This window comes from Poecilia formosa, unplaced genomic scaffold (genome assembly GCF_000485575.1).
Source record: "Poecilia formosa unplaced genomic scaffold, Poecilia_formosa-5.1.2 Scaffold539, whole genome shotgun sequence".
Classification (NCBI taxonomy): domain Eukaryota; kingdom Metazoa; phylum Chordata; class Actinopteri; order Cyprinodontiformes; family Poeciliidae; genus Poecilia; species Poecilia formosa.
The window spans coordinates 55,311-68,573 of record NW_006800478.1 but is presented as its reverse complement, the minus strand read 5'-3'; the positions used below and the strand labels follow the sequence as shown (position 1 = coordinate 68,573).

General features: G+C 35.7%; 1 protein-coding gene across 1 annotated transcript in view; it reads left to right on the top strand.

The window, feature by feature from the left end:
• Positions 1–13,263, top strand: part of smyd3 (SET and MYND domain containing 3) — an 82,363-nt gene that overhangs the window by 68,527 nt on the left and 573 nt on the right. The window contains exons 7-11 of the mRNA XM_007540409.2: positions 1,850–1,952; positions 2,564–2,674; positions 6,003–6,090; positions 6,465–6,639; positions 12,619–12,727. Coding sequence (XP_007540471.1) covers positions 1,850–1,952; positions 2,564–2,674; positions 6,003–6,090; positions 6,465–6,639; positions 12,619–12,727 — 586 coding nt within the window. The remainder of the gene's footprint in view (positions 1–1,849; positions 1,953–2,563; positions 2,675–6,002; positions 6,091–6,464; positions 6,640–12,618; positions 12,728–13,263) is intronic.

Genomic DNA, 13,263 nt, shown 5'->3' with positions numbered 1-13,263 from the left:
TTATTATTTGCATCAGAAATGCTGATGGAAATCCCATAATTGCTGTCAAAAGAAGAAAGATATCACTAGAATATAGGTCTGGGAAATGAAATAAACTGGTTTTGACACAGGCTGAGAATCTATTGTTGTTTTTGTTTGTCTGTGAGATGCAGGAAGTCTGACAGGAAGAAATAAAGAGTGGGATTTGTTGTGACAGAAGCAGAGGGCTTAATTTATCACTCTGTGCTTCTGTTTGATTTAGGAGTCACTTTTTTAAGGATTTTTATAAATGCAGTGTCAAACTTGCATTTCTCCTTTTATGGTACAATTAAGAAAATGTTAAGCTTCTCCGCTGATATGTTAAATCATCTATTAGTTAAAACATTTAATGGTTAATCAGAGCAGACCTACTTTAGCTGTTTCAAGCAGTAAAACATCTTTTTGATATTCTGTTCATAGGAATTTTAATTATAAGTTAAAGTTTTAAATACATCTGTTTGAAAATGCTTTTAGTTCTTGTTTAAAATATATATTTAATAAAATAAATGCTGAAATACACTCCCTTTTTCATCCAAAAGGGAAAATATTAAGACCTGGCATACCAGTAGGTATAAATAATGACCCATAGACAGATTTAAATGAGATATCCTTGATGCAGTAAAATTAATGTAATTCTTACAGTCACTTAAATATTCTCTATTTTTAATTATTTTTTAACATGTATTTAGTGAAGTTTTTGTACTTTAACTTTATTTTTTTTGAAAGTCGCTGCTTGTATTCTCCCTATAGGTGCTATGATGTACTTTTTAAGTATAACTTTTTAATCTCATGTATTGTACAGTTTGTATGCGATTATCATAATAATTGTGGTCTTTTTGATAATTTATTTAAACCATTCTACTTTAGAGGTAAAATGAAAGTACATCAGGCAACTCTAATGATTTTAAAAACGGAGAATTGGATTCAGAAGTTTAAATTTATTATAGTTTTCTTTAATGTTTTTATTTGTCTCCTCACCATAAACATTCCTCCAGAAGGCATTCAGCTGGTAAATGAGAGAGGCTTTCTGTTAGTTTGAAGGTGCTGATAAAGCAGCAGGAGTTTTTTATTATTATTATTATTATTGGTTTATCCCTCCATGCAGGGCGATCTTAAACTCATTTTAATTCATTCAGTGACAGTGATGTTCCAGCATCTTTCACTTTATATGTTTACAAAAAGCCTGTGGTTTCTCAGCAATGTCGACATTTAACCAAATGTTAGGTTTATGTATTTATTTCGTCATACTATTTCAAAGTAATTTGATTATAACTCTAGACTTTAGCAGCCAGTTCTGGTTTCAAAAGTGTATTGCAGTTGCATGTTGTGTAATAACGAACAGAACAATTTAAGTGATCGCACCAGGCCCAAAATTGATTAAAAAATTATAAATGTTTTGCAAATGAATGTATGTAAACATCTGACCAGAACTGTGTTCCTTTTTAGTCGACATGTATGAATTAATTATATTTCTCTCTGTAGGATATATGTTTGGAAAAAAAAAATCTCTTGTTTTTAGTCGCCAATCAACTGAGCCTTTGTAAAATCAGTTCAGGCTTTAGTCTTTATATTTTTAGACTGAAGTCTGTCAGTTAAATGGTTTCTAGTCTGATGACAAGACATTACGAACTGCAGTTGTAAATGATTTAATTTTGTTAGACAGAAAATGTAAAATTTCTGTTAAACACAAATTACTTATTTTTTCTGACCCTTCCTTCTGCTCCTCTTTCTCCTCTTTTCCTTTATTGCTCTTTGGTGATCGTCTTCCTGTTTTACCTGCTCCTCTTGCTCTGCTGTCCTCTCTTTTTCTTCTTCTTCTCAACTGTCTCAGTTTATCCCTGTTGAATCATGACTGTCGGCCAAACTGTGTGATGGTGTTTGAGGGTGAGCGGCTGCAGCTCCGAGCCGTCCAGGATATTCGCCCTAAAGACGAGGTAAGGCGAAGAAAATTCATCCTATATTTATACACCATGAACAACGTGGAACAAGATTCTTCTTTTATGTTTTCTCTCTATAGCAACATTTATTATATTTAATTTACTGTTTTCCCAATTTTTAGTTTTTTCTTGAGTGATGCATCATCTGAAAATAACATCCACTGAATCCACATAAACTGAATTTTATTGCACAGGTACTAAAAATCTCAATAGAAGCGCAATAAACTTTATTAATCCTAGTGAAACATCTCTGTAGCACAAGCAGGATGACAGCTTCTAACACGGCTGTGTTTCTCCATTTTTTTTCCCCATCATCCCTTGTGACTGTGTAATGAGATGCATTGTGACTAAATATAATGAGATTCATCCCTGCCATCTGGACTTAGACTTTCACACATCCACACACACACATAGTGCCACAGCAAAAAATTCATCCATGCACAGTTTCACTCAAATTCATCTGTTTTTTTTTTATCCGTCTTCACAAAATCACACTTAATTGTGCTCTGCATTATCACAAAATATTCCAAAGTGCTATGAAAGCAGACACTTTCGCTTTCACATTCAAAAAGTGTGACTTTGAGTGTCATGTCCTCTCCTGTGTCTAGTTAACGATAAGTTATATTGAGACTTTGTCCCTGACTGAAGAGCGGCAGAAGCAGCTGGAGGAGCAGTACCACTTCGTCTGCCACTGCCAAAGATGCAACTCAAAAAAAGAGGTGAGGATGAACAGAAACCTTTAAAATGACTGGAAACGTTTTACTATTTTCATCCTCAGTCCAAATAAATGTTATGTTATTGCATTAAAACATACTGATAAAAAACAAAACAAAAATCACTCTATTCTTAAAACAAAATCAGAGAAAGCAGTGATTTGTTTGTGTGGTTGAATCTTTATAGAAATGATTTGTGGGGATTTTTTGCTGCTTTTTTATTCTGTATTTATTCTGCAAAACGTCTGGAAAGTTCTTTTAAATCAAGGCTAAAACCCTGTTTGTTTAGAACTGCCTTTCATTAAAATGAATGATGTTCTAGTTATTATATAGTCTTTCTTCAAGCTTACTAATTTCCTTTATTTTATCCACTGGAATATATATATATTTTTTGTTGCTTTTGTTGTCATTGTGTCCTTGAATTGCCTTGTTGCTAAAATGTGCTATAAAAATAAACTTGCCTTGATTCAATACCTACTTAGAGCAGGATCCATTGAAGATTGTTTCATATTGTTTTGTATGGCAAATGTATTTTAGAGATTTGAAACCCATAAATATTACATTACAAAATATAAAGAAATGATAACTGACCTTCCTATTGTTTTGTTTAGCTGAAAAGTAACAACCTTTGTAGTCAAAACAGGAAGTTAGTTCCATATATGGATTAGCAGTGTCTAATGCACATTTGTTGCAAATAGGACATTTACTGTTTTAAAAATACCTTTTTAATGGGAATATCAGACATATGTGAAGCTTTTAACTGGCAACAGAGGTAAAGGATGCTGCAAAAATCAACAATGTGAAAGAAAACAGGATCTTTTGTCCTGTTAATGCAACTTTGTGTCAACATGCCTCATGAGTCCTTTCTAACTAATGGAGGAAGGGAAGACATTACAAATAGTTTTTACAAATAGTTGCAATGTGTTTGTCAGCATAGCATTGATTTATGGCGCATCTTGAGCCTAAAACTGGAATTAATAGTGGAATCAGCAGGGGGCGCTGTGTCTGTCAGGAGACAGGATAGATGTCGATTGGTTCATGTAGATTCACAATATTCTTTAATGCTCCCACAAAACGCAGCAGCACAACATTTTGGCATTTTTCTAGCAAAGTAAACAAGAAATGACACATAAAGATATGTTTTTCCGAATGCCAATGAAAACAATCGTAATATCTTCATATGTCATACTGTGCAGACAAAGCAGGTTTTGTCCTCCTGCAAGGTCATTCTTTAAATATGAGAAGATTCAAAATTTATTTATTTTTGCCCAGACTATCAAAACTTTGGAAGTATGTTGATTTTATTTGTTTCTGTTCAATTTTTTTTTTTTTTATTTGTGACCTTTAAACTTCTTGAAAAGTAGTGGAGACTTGGAGTTGTTTAAGGCTTTTCGAAATGTGCTTTTGTTTACTCTCTCTAGATCTGAGCTCATCTCTCACAGGAGAAAATTTCCAAACTTTAATGTCTCTGAATGCAAACATTTGTATTTCAAAAAGAAAAAAAAGTTTCTCTTTTAAATTACCACAAATGATAATGATATTGTTGTGGACGATAAATTGGTAACAGTGTATAGACACGTGATCAATATGAATGGATACAGTTTAAACAAGGACGGTGGAATCAACTAACTCACTCACTCTCTGGTTACCTAGCAACTCACTACTTCTTTGGTTACCTAGCAACAACATGTTGAGTAACTGGCAAAGCAGCAGGTTAAGGTTTTGCCACCGTGCCCCATAACTGCTTAAAAATAAAACAAAGGAGTGGAGTGAAAACTGTGGATAAAAGAGACGGGGTCAGTTTGGCAGGATTTTAGATATTTAATATAAAAAAATACCTAATTAATAATTATCGATATCGACCGATATGAAACACTTATATCATGATAGGTCTTTCAGCCATATCGTCCGGTCCTAATTGTCTTTTTTTTTTTCAGCTGAACTAAACCTGATGATGATATATTGATTAAATGGATGGGCTAAATGTTTTCAGAAGTTAAAACACACCCGTGTGTGTTCCTCCATCCTCCTTCTCCTGCCTTCACACACATTTACTCTGCTGCTCAGACAGCGTATCAGTGCATAACGTGTCTCGGTGTACCCTCTCCTGTCCTTCTCTCCTCTTCCCTCCTTCACTCTGACATGCTTTCTTATCTCCTGCTGTCCTCCTCTTCTTCTCTGTCACTCTGTCACGCTCCACCTCTCTACGCCCTCCCTCTGTCTGCCTGGCCACCTACTGAAAAATGAGAAAATTATCTTGTCTTTCAGCTGCACTTTTCTTTTCCATCCATCTATGCCGGTTTCGTCTTCCTGCCCTGATTTCGCAGCGTTTCCGTCCAACTCTGCCTGTTTACTTTCTCCCACTCTTTCTCTTTTTGTTTCTCCTTTCACTTTTGCCTTTGATGTCTCTATTCTAGGATTTAAATGACATTTCCCATACACACAAGAAGTGCTGTGCCTCTTTATTCTTGTGTGTGTGTGTGAGTCGGTTGGGTTCTGCCACAATGGCTTTATTTTATTCAACTAACCCTTTGTTGTAGTGCAACACAGACGCTGTGTGTTATTTCAGTTGCTTTAATCTGACGACCGGCTGCACAGTTGTGACCTGAAGTTATCATGGCAACATAGGCGACATGAAGGCAGAGGAGTGCTTTTGTAAGAACATATTATAAAAAAAATTACATTGTTTTGAAATGATTTAACTGATATGTCAGTAGGATTTAGTAAAATATTTGGCATGAAGTTAAGTTTTGAATTTGTTCTTTAAAGTGCCGTGAATACATCTTGAATTTTGCCGCAATTTGTTTCATTGCAACCACAAAATTTGATGTACATTTCTGTTTTTTTTTTTCTCCTTAACCAGAGGATTTGGATAATTAATGTTCGCAGCTATAAGCTTGGAAGAAATTTCAATTTCTTGTCTTGTGAAGTTGATGGAAACTTTCCAGAAGAGACCTCAAAATATGGTTCAGCAAAGTACTTGACTCTATGGGACCAAAAACAAATGAATGTAATGTAAATGAAAAATCTAAAAAATAATGTCTCTTTTCCTTCCACCTTACAACCATGTGCTTCTTTGTGTCGTTTTATCACATAAAATCCCAATAAAATACACTGAAGTTAGTGTAACGTGGGAAAATGTGAAAAAGTTAACAGCATGAATACTTTTCCTCAGCACTCTATGATTATTAGCCCCAGAAATATACAACTTAAACTGATCCAATTTCCTGTTTTTACTTTTTTTCTCTGGTGGTCAGTGAGTTTGCAGCGACCTCTAAGATCGTTCCAGACCAAGATATCTGGTTAGTTTTTATATTGTTTTCCTGTGATTCAGGATGGATTCATTCTGTCGGGGGAAGAAGAAAAGTGGCAGCAGCTGAAGGTGGCGCTACCGAGTCTGGAAGGACTGAAAACCGAGTCCAGTATCCTTTCCCTCCATTTTCCACCACAGAAACGTCGGATTCCCAGTAACTGTAATCAAGTCTTGATAATTATTCTTTGTAGACATCTGCTGACTTTACAATAACTACAGTGTTTGGTCATGTTGGCATTTTAGAAACATTTTGTAGTTAATATGAAAGCTTAACATGACTAATTCGCCACAATCATAAATCATATTCAGATGTTCGTTGGGGTGTAAATATTTATATATCCTGAATTTTATTTTATTTTTATAATTGCCAATTAAGTGTGTGACTTTTCTTTTGTATCTGTAAATCAACACATAATGCCTGCAGACATATTTACATAAAACTTTGAGGATTGTTGTTCCTCTTCCTTAATTCTTGTCCTGTAGATTGGCCGGCGTTGTTGGAGAGCTGCAGTAACCTGCTGTCAGCTGCTGGAGCTGAACTTCCTGATGAAAATCTGTACAGGCTGAGGGTCACAGACATGGCTTTAGATGCTGCTGTTCAGCTGGGGCAGTGGGAGGAGGCTCTGACATACGGCAAGCAGACACTTCCAGCTTACAGGTGAGTTATAATTCTTTAGAAAATCTCCGTTACATAAAGCATGTTTGAATCCAATGACTATATGTTAAGGTTTTAAAGGAGAAAATCATATTTGGCCTCGTAATCTTTGTATTGTAACCTCTGATTTTAAATAATCATTTTACAGATTTCTGACGATTTCGTTTATTGGGTTTAAACTTTTACTATGCTGACTGTGACTTTTACAGTGATTTATGATGATCATTTAGTTGGGGCTGGTGTTGGAGGCATTAAATATAAAACAGTTTGCATTGTGCCATGAATGCAAATCATTAGAGTTCACGGTAATGAATGTCTGGCGTGCTAATGAACATTTTTATTTAATAAACTACTCAAGATTATGGCATTAGCAGTTGTAAATACAGCATATTTTATGCACAGCAGCAGTCAAATTGCTGAATTAGACCATAAATAACTTCAGCTCTACAAATTAGTCTTACAGCTTTTAAGTATTTTGTGCCATATTTCTAAATTGTCTGGCATCTGGCTTTCATTTTCATCCTGGCGGTAGGAAAAAAGCAATAATAGGAAAAGCTGCCAGGGTCTCCATCCAACATCTGTAACACCTCACATGGGTTTATACGCTAAATTGAACTAAAAGTAATTCTATATGTTTTCACATTGCTCTGCTCAGAGACAGAGATCATAAAGTACAGTAACAGTACAACAGAGAGATGATGATGGAGCGGTGCCACGCCTCATATGTAATAAACGTCAGCTCCAAATGATGGCTGCGAAGAAATTATGTCTCGATTTGTTCAGTGCCCTTAACCTGATTTGTCCATCTTCTTCCCTGGATCATTGGATTGTGCGACAGGTGGGAAATATAAAAAGGTAGGAGAGAATGTGAGGGATAAGTATTTCTAAACGTAAAAATGTCAGTATCACGGAAAATATTTCATTGAATTAACTTCTTTTTTGATTAACTTCTTTTTGCTTGAAGTTAAAAACATAGAAATTTAAATATGTGGACATCCTAGAAGTACCTGAGGTGAATTATTGTCTGATTTGATATGTACAACCCTCACACACCTCTGCATCCTTGTTTCTGCAGTGCGGTATGTTCCCTCTCAGCCTTCCACCTCTTATGCACTTTCCTTTGTGTGTGTGTGAGACTAATTGATCTTGTGTGAAGGGCAGAGCTCCAGTGGCACAGCCGTGCTCTCGCTCACACCAGCAACAACGAACCACAGGAGAGAAACCACAACACAGCTTATAAATAAATAAGCAGACTCCGAGCTGCAGAAGGAAATAGTGGCGGTGGTGAGAAGAAAGGGGATCTGGGTAATTTAAAAAACATGGCTTTCTTCTTGCTCCTCCCTAAAGGCCAGATTTGTGGAGTACATGACTAACATCTGCCCTGTTATCAGATTTAACCACCTGAGCTGGAGATGTCTACAGCTCCTCCAGAGCTGATGTGGGCATAATCAGATGAGGGAGTGAGCAGAGCTTTTATCTTGTAACTTAACTCTGCTTCAAAGGGGACCTATTATGCAAATTTAATAATTTACACTTTTTTTGTACTTCCATTTTGGTCTTTAAGAAACCCACCCAGCTGTTTTTTTTTTTTTTTTAGCAATAAGTTCCTGTTTTTTGGTTTCTGGAAAATGAGCCATTTCAAAAACCTCCGGCACGTTTGGTCAGCTGGCTTTACCGCTGTATGCGCTGTACAATGGCTGCTGGAAAAGACAAGTGGTTTGTTAATGACTTCCAGAGTTTTTTAGCACATAAATGTGCTGAAGAAAGTTTTCGCATATTAATGAAAGGTTATTTTGGGTATATTTTCTTGTTGTGTGTCTGACAACATGGCAAAAACACAATTTTTTACCAAACAGTTTTTTGTCCAGTTTCCAGTGCAAATACCTTAGTCCACTTTAAATATGAAAAAATTACAAGTAATTTTTCAGCATGGCATAAGCTTGTCTTTCGTCAGTAATTCCTTAATATTGATGAAAAAGTTCTAGTTCTAAGTGAAATACTTTTCCAGTGAAACAAGAGATTTTTTCCATTTTATAAGAGAAATAATCTGACAATGGAACTAGTACTTTTTCATCAACATTAAGTAAAAATTTACTTAAAACAAGCTCCCATTTATTGCTGAAAAGTTACCTGGAAGTTAGCTTTCCTATTTCAAATGTGCTAAGATATTTGCACTAGAAACTTTAAACATAAAAAATTGTCAGATTTTCTGTTCTTGCATTGTACAATCTTCGACTTCAAGGATGATTATTTCTTCAACAATGAACTATTTTCATTACAAGACACTAACATGTATCCAGATTAGTTTAATTTAAAATGTTATATGTGTGGCACAAAAATAACTACTGCAGTTTGTGCAAAAACCTGCTTCTTTTTCCCATTAAGAGATCTGTGATATTTAAATGCACAGCCTGAATTTGTTCTGCAGAGCAAAACCTTGATATTAAAGATCTGAACTGATTCCAAAGAGGAAACGTTACCTGAAAGGTTTGCTGTACAAATTACAAACCAATCCACTGAGCAGTGAGGGATTTTCAAAGATTAAGGGAAATGATAAAAAAAACTATATTTTTTCCTTCAAACGTTAAAGATTCATAACTAAAGAGGTATGTGGAGGAAGATTTGGGATTTTTCAAGCCCTCTTGAGTTTAATAAAAAAAAGAGTGAACTTCCTTGATAAAATCTCTGCCATGAACCTGTGGAGGTTTAGGGAAGCTTTAGTGGAAGACAGAAAACTCACCTGGGTTAACAGAGCGGAGAGAAACTGATTGCATGCGTAAATAAGCACCAAAACACTGAAAATAATGTTTTGCAAGGAAGGGAGGCCACAATGAATGTAAAATAATGAAAAACAAGAAGTGGGGAGATTCTGGCGAATGAGTGGGAGGAGGAAACTCCGCGTTCATTTCGGCTCTTCCTCTGGGCTGAAAGTAGCTGCAGGAGCTCTCCACGTCTCTCTTTCTCCTCTCCTTCCTCTCACTCTGCATTCCTTTCTTCCCTCACTCTTACAGCAAGTGCTTTCCCAATTTTTATTTCCCAGCCTGTGATGTATAGAGAGGTTATTCCCTGCGAATAATGCACACCTGCTGCAGGCTGTGCAAGCCAGGCTCATCAAACGTCTCTATTCTTCCCATATTTTACTGGCATAGATGCGCTCATACACGCTTTCATGAATCATGAATATGTAATGCATACACCTGCATTTGTAAGAAAAAATGTATGTATAAAAGTATAGCTTTCATATAGAGCTAAGGCAATATACTGTGGTAGGATCTGGTGCCTTAATGTTTTTTACTTTTTGTGCCTTCTGTCTCTGTGTAAACATGAATTGTTGCATCCAGCTGCAGTTGTTTCAGGGCAAAAATGTGTAACTCAACTCTTCATTAACATTCAGCTGGATTATGAATATAAATGTTAGCCTAGCATTCACAAAAGCCTCAGTAGAATTTCAGTCTTTGTAAGCCTGCCTGTGAAATTATATAAAATGTAAGCTCTCACTTCTGCTCCGTTCTCTGGTGGAAACAATCATGTTTCATGCAAACTGAGGTCTAATAATGAACTGTATTACTGTTGTATGTTAGGTTTCATTGTACCTCATGAGACTTTGCCTAATTGTAACATTAATTTGTCTGTGGAAAACCAAGGACTAAACATCAGATGTGATTTAAAGCTCATGGAAGTCATCTGTTGTTATACTAATAAACACAGGGTTGTTCTAAGTTTGTTCATTTGTGGAAGAAAGTCGGAGTGAAGTGATGTAACGTTGAATAAAAAATGCATCTCTGAAGAATGCTGTGGTTTTCCTCTCCTTCGTTTTTCTCCTCAGTAAGGCGATTTATGCTTCGCTCCCCTATAAAAACAGCAGGGTGTGAATCTTTCAGCTCTAAACAAGCACCTAATTAGTTCCACTGCATTCGCTTTAAAATGCTACACTTTCCACAACTATTAATTTCTATTCCTCTCTCTCTTATTGCTGAAGGCTATGGTTTTCTAACCAGCTTTCCGTACTTGTCTTCAGTTTATTCTCACTGGAAAAGAAAATTAGGTGAAAAGTCAGGAGACGCCAAGTTAATGAAATTATTTTAATAGCCTTTTGGTTGCATACGCAAAAATGAAATCTAATTGGAAAGAGGACCTCGTGTGCATGTTTAAGTTTTTGCGCTAACCAGAATCAACAGATTGATAATTAAATCAATATTGCAACTTGTTATTATTCATGGAGGACTAATGCTGTTGGCTTTGAAACTGAATTCTCTGCTTAACTAATCGCTTTTAACCACAGGACTGGGGTCCACCCCTGTAATTGGGCAGCATGTCGGCTGGTTGTTTAGTTGAGCTTGACGGTGTGAACAAATGGGCAATTAGCACCGAGAGGGAAAAACAAAAACTAGCTTAGAACATAATCAGAGAAGCCACAGAGTAATAGATTATTCAGGTTGTGGCCTCCTCGTTTTAATTAACTTAGATTTTTACTTGATATTAATTGCTTTTTGTTCTAAAATTCGATGCGACTGAGAGCATATTGAAGCAGTCTGACAAATAAACCAAGTTAATTTGGGGGAAGTGGACTCGTATTGACCCTATGCGTGCATCCTCCTATAATAATGATGCTGGCTGTTGACTGAAAGATGGAGAGGCTGCGCCTGAAATTCAAATTTGAGAATATAAATGAAGGAGGATTTAGACTTTGCTGCTGAACATTTTAATGCCATCATACAGGTTAGTCTTAAATGATTTTTTACAGTGTGTGTAATCAAATTAAGATTAAATGGAGTAAAGGTTTGAGAAGTTGAAGAACATCAGCATCTTGAAACCCTGAAGCCTGAAAGCAAAACCAAAAAAAATAAACTAGTAAGCAAAGGCGAAAGACACTTAAGGCAGGAAGATGGAGTTTAAAACATAGTTTGGTATAGGAAAGGTTTTTAAAAACCAACATTGAAAGCTGTTTCCCAATAGTTGCTTGTGTGTGTTCATGTTGCAGAACAAACATGAAGCTCCTCTGGCTCATTCTCGAGGCTGGCCGTCTTCCTCATTGACGCAGCTGCTCTGGTTTTTAAGCAGCTCCCCCCCCCCCCTTTTGGTAAATTGGCCTTTTTAATCTGGCTGAACTGGGATAACTGGAGAGCGATGCTTCAGGTCTGATTGGATGGAGATACTTGTCTTGTCGGGATAATATCTATCATTTAGTGAAGTGTTTTCTAAAGACCACAAAATTCAATTTACTAAGCCATAATAACGTAGGGAAAATTTTGTGACAAGAAAAACTGGAACAGTAGTTTTGGCTTTGGGTCTAATGTTGGTTAAGATTTAATATTTTAGATGCTCGTTGTCCACATGAATAGAAATAATAAAAAATATGAATATACAGTTCAAACCTGATGTTAACATCTATCAATATTTTATCAATATTGGAATTACACAGAATTGCTTGGATGCAAAATGTTGCTTTGCAATGTTGAAGTGTCGAGTCTTTCTGTTGTCTACTCATAAAGAAAAATGTCTGAAAAAAGTGTGTTAATTATAATCGATCATGTCATTGTTATGCTTGGAAGCAGCTTTGTAATTAAATATATTTCTGATATGCAGCCCTGCAGAAAACTCCACACTTATAACAAAAACTGAACATGGGACAAATTGAAAAACCAGATAAACATGTTTATTCAGAAGGTTGTAGAAGTTTAAAAGTGTAATTTTATTGCACATAATGTATGATTTTAATTCTGCTTAAATACAACACACATTTATTTGCACACAGCACATTTCAGATCGCTCTGCTGTTTGGAAACCTTTTGCTTGGAACCATTTCTGCCCATCCTGAGTCCACAGACTCTGATGAGAGATTTCTGTTGCTTTGAGCAAAAGCCAGACTTTCAATTAAGCTCAAGAATGACCTCTAATCCTCAGAGAAAAGTAACAAAAACTACATAAATACAGAGATAACTGAGCTGAAGGTAAATTGTCTTCTGTCTGTTGTTTCTGCAGGTTGTTCTACCCTGATCCTCACCCAGTTCATGGAGTTCAGCTGATGAGAGTGGGGAAGCTGCAGCATCACCTGGAGCACCTGGAGGACGCTTTGGACACTTTCAAAGAGGTTTCTAGATTCTGCTCTGTGTTTTTACAGTGTTTCTTGTTGTTGTGTCATTTTTTCCATGTCTAAAGTTTTTATTAATTGTCAAATTGTGATGTTTTTGTACCATTGCATTTTCTCAATACAAAGATCATAACTCCTAACAAAGAATGGTATATTTGAAATTCATTTCATAAGTATAAAAGTATATTTTGCACCATGTACTTGTAGTGTACTAGAAATTATACTAATTTAATACTTCTTTGAACTAAACTGGGGCAGATTATTTCACTTATAACAAGACACCTTTTCCTTGTTATAAGTGAAAACATCTGCCTAAATATTAAGGGATTATTTACTTAAAACAAGCTTCTCTATGTCACTGAACAGTTACTTGGTGAGATTTTGCGTTTTTGCCGTGAAGGCTATTCTATATTAATATGTACTCTAATATCAATGTACAAGTTTGAGTCTTACTAATATACTTAGTACTTAGACTTTTATGTAAAATATGGTTTGTAAAAATTAATCTTACATTACATAGTTTCATTTTAGTATAA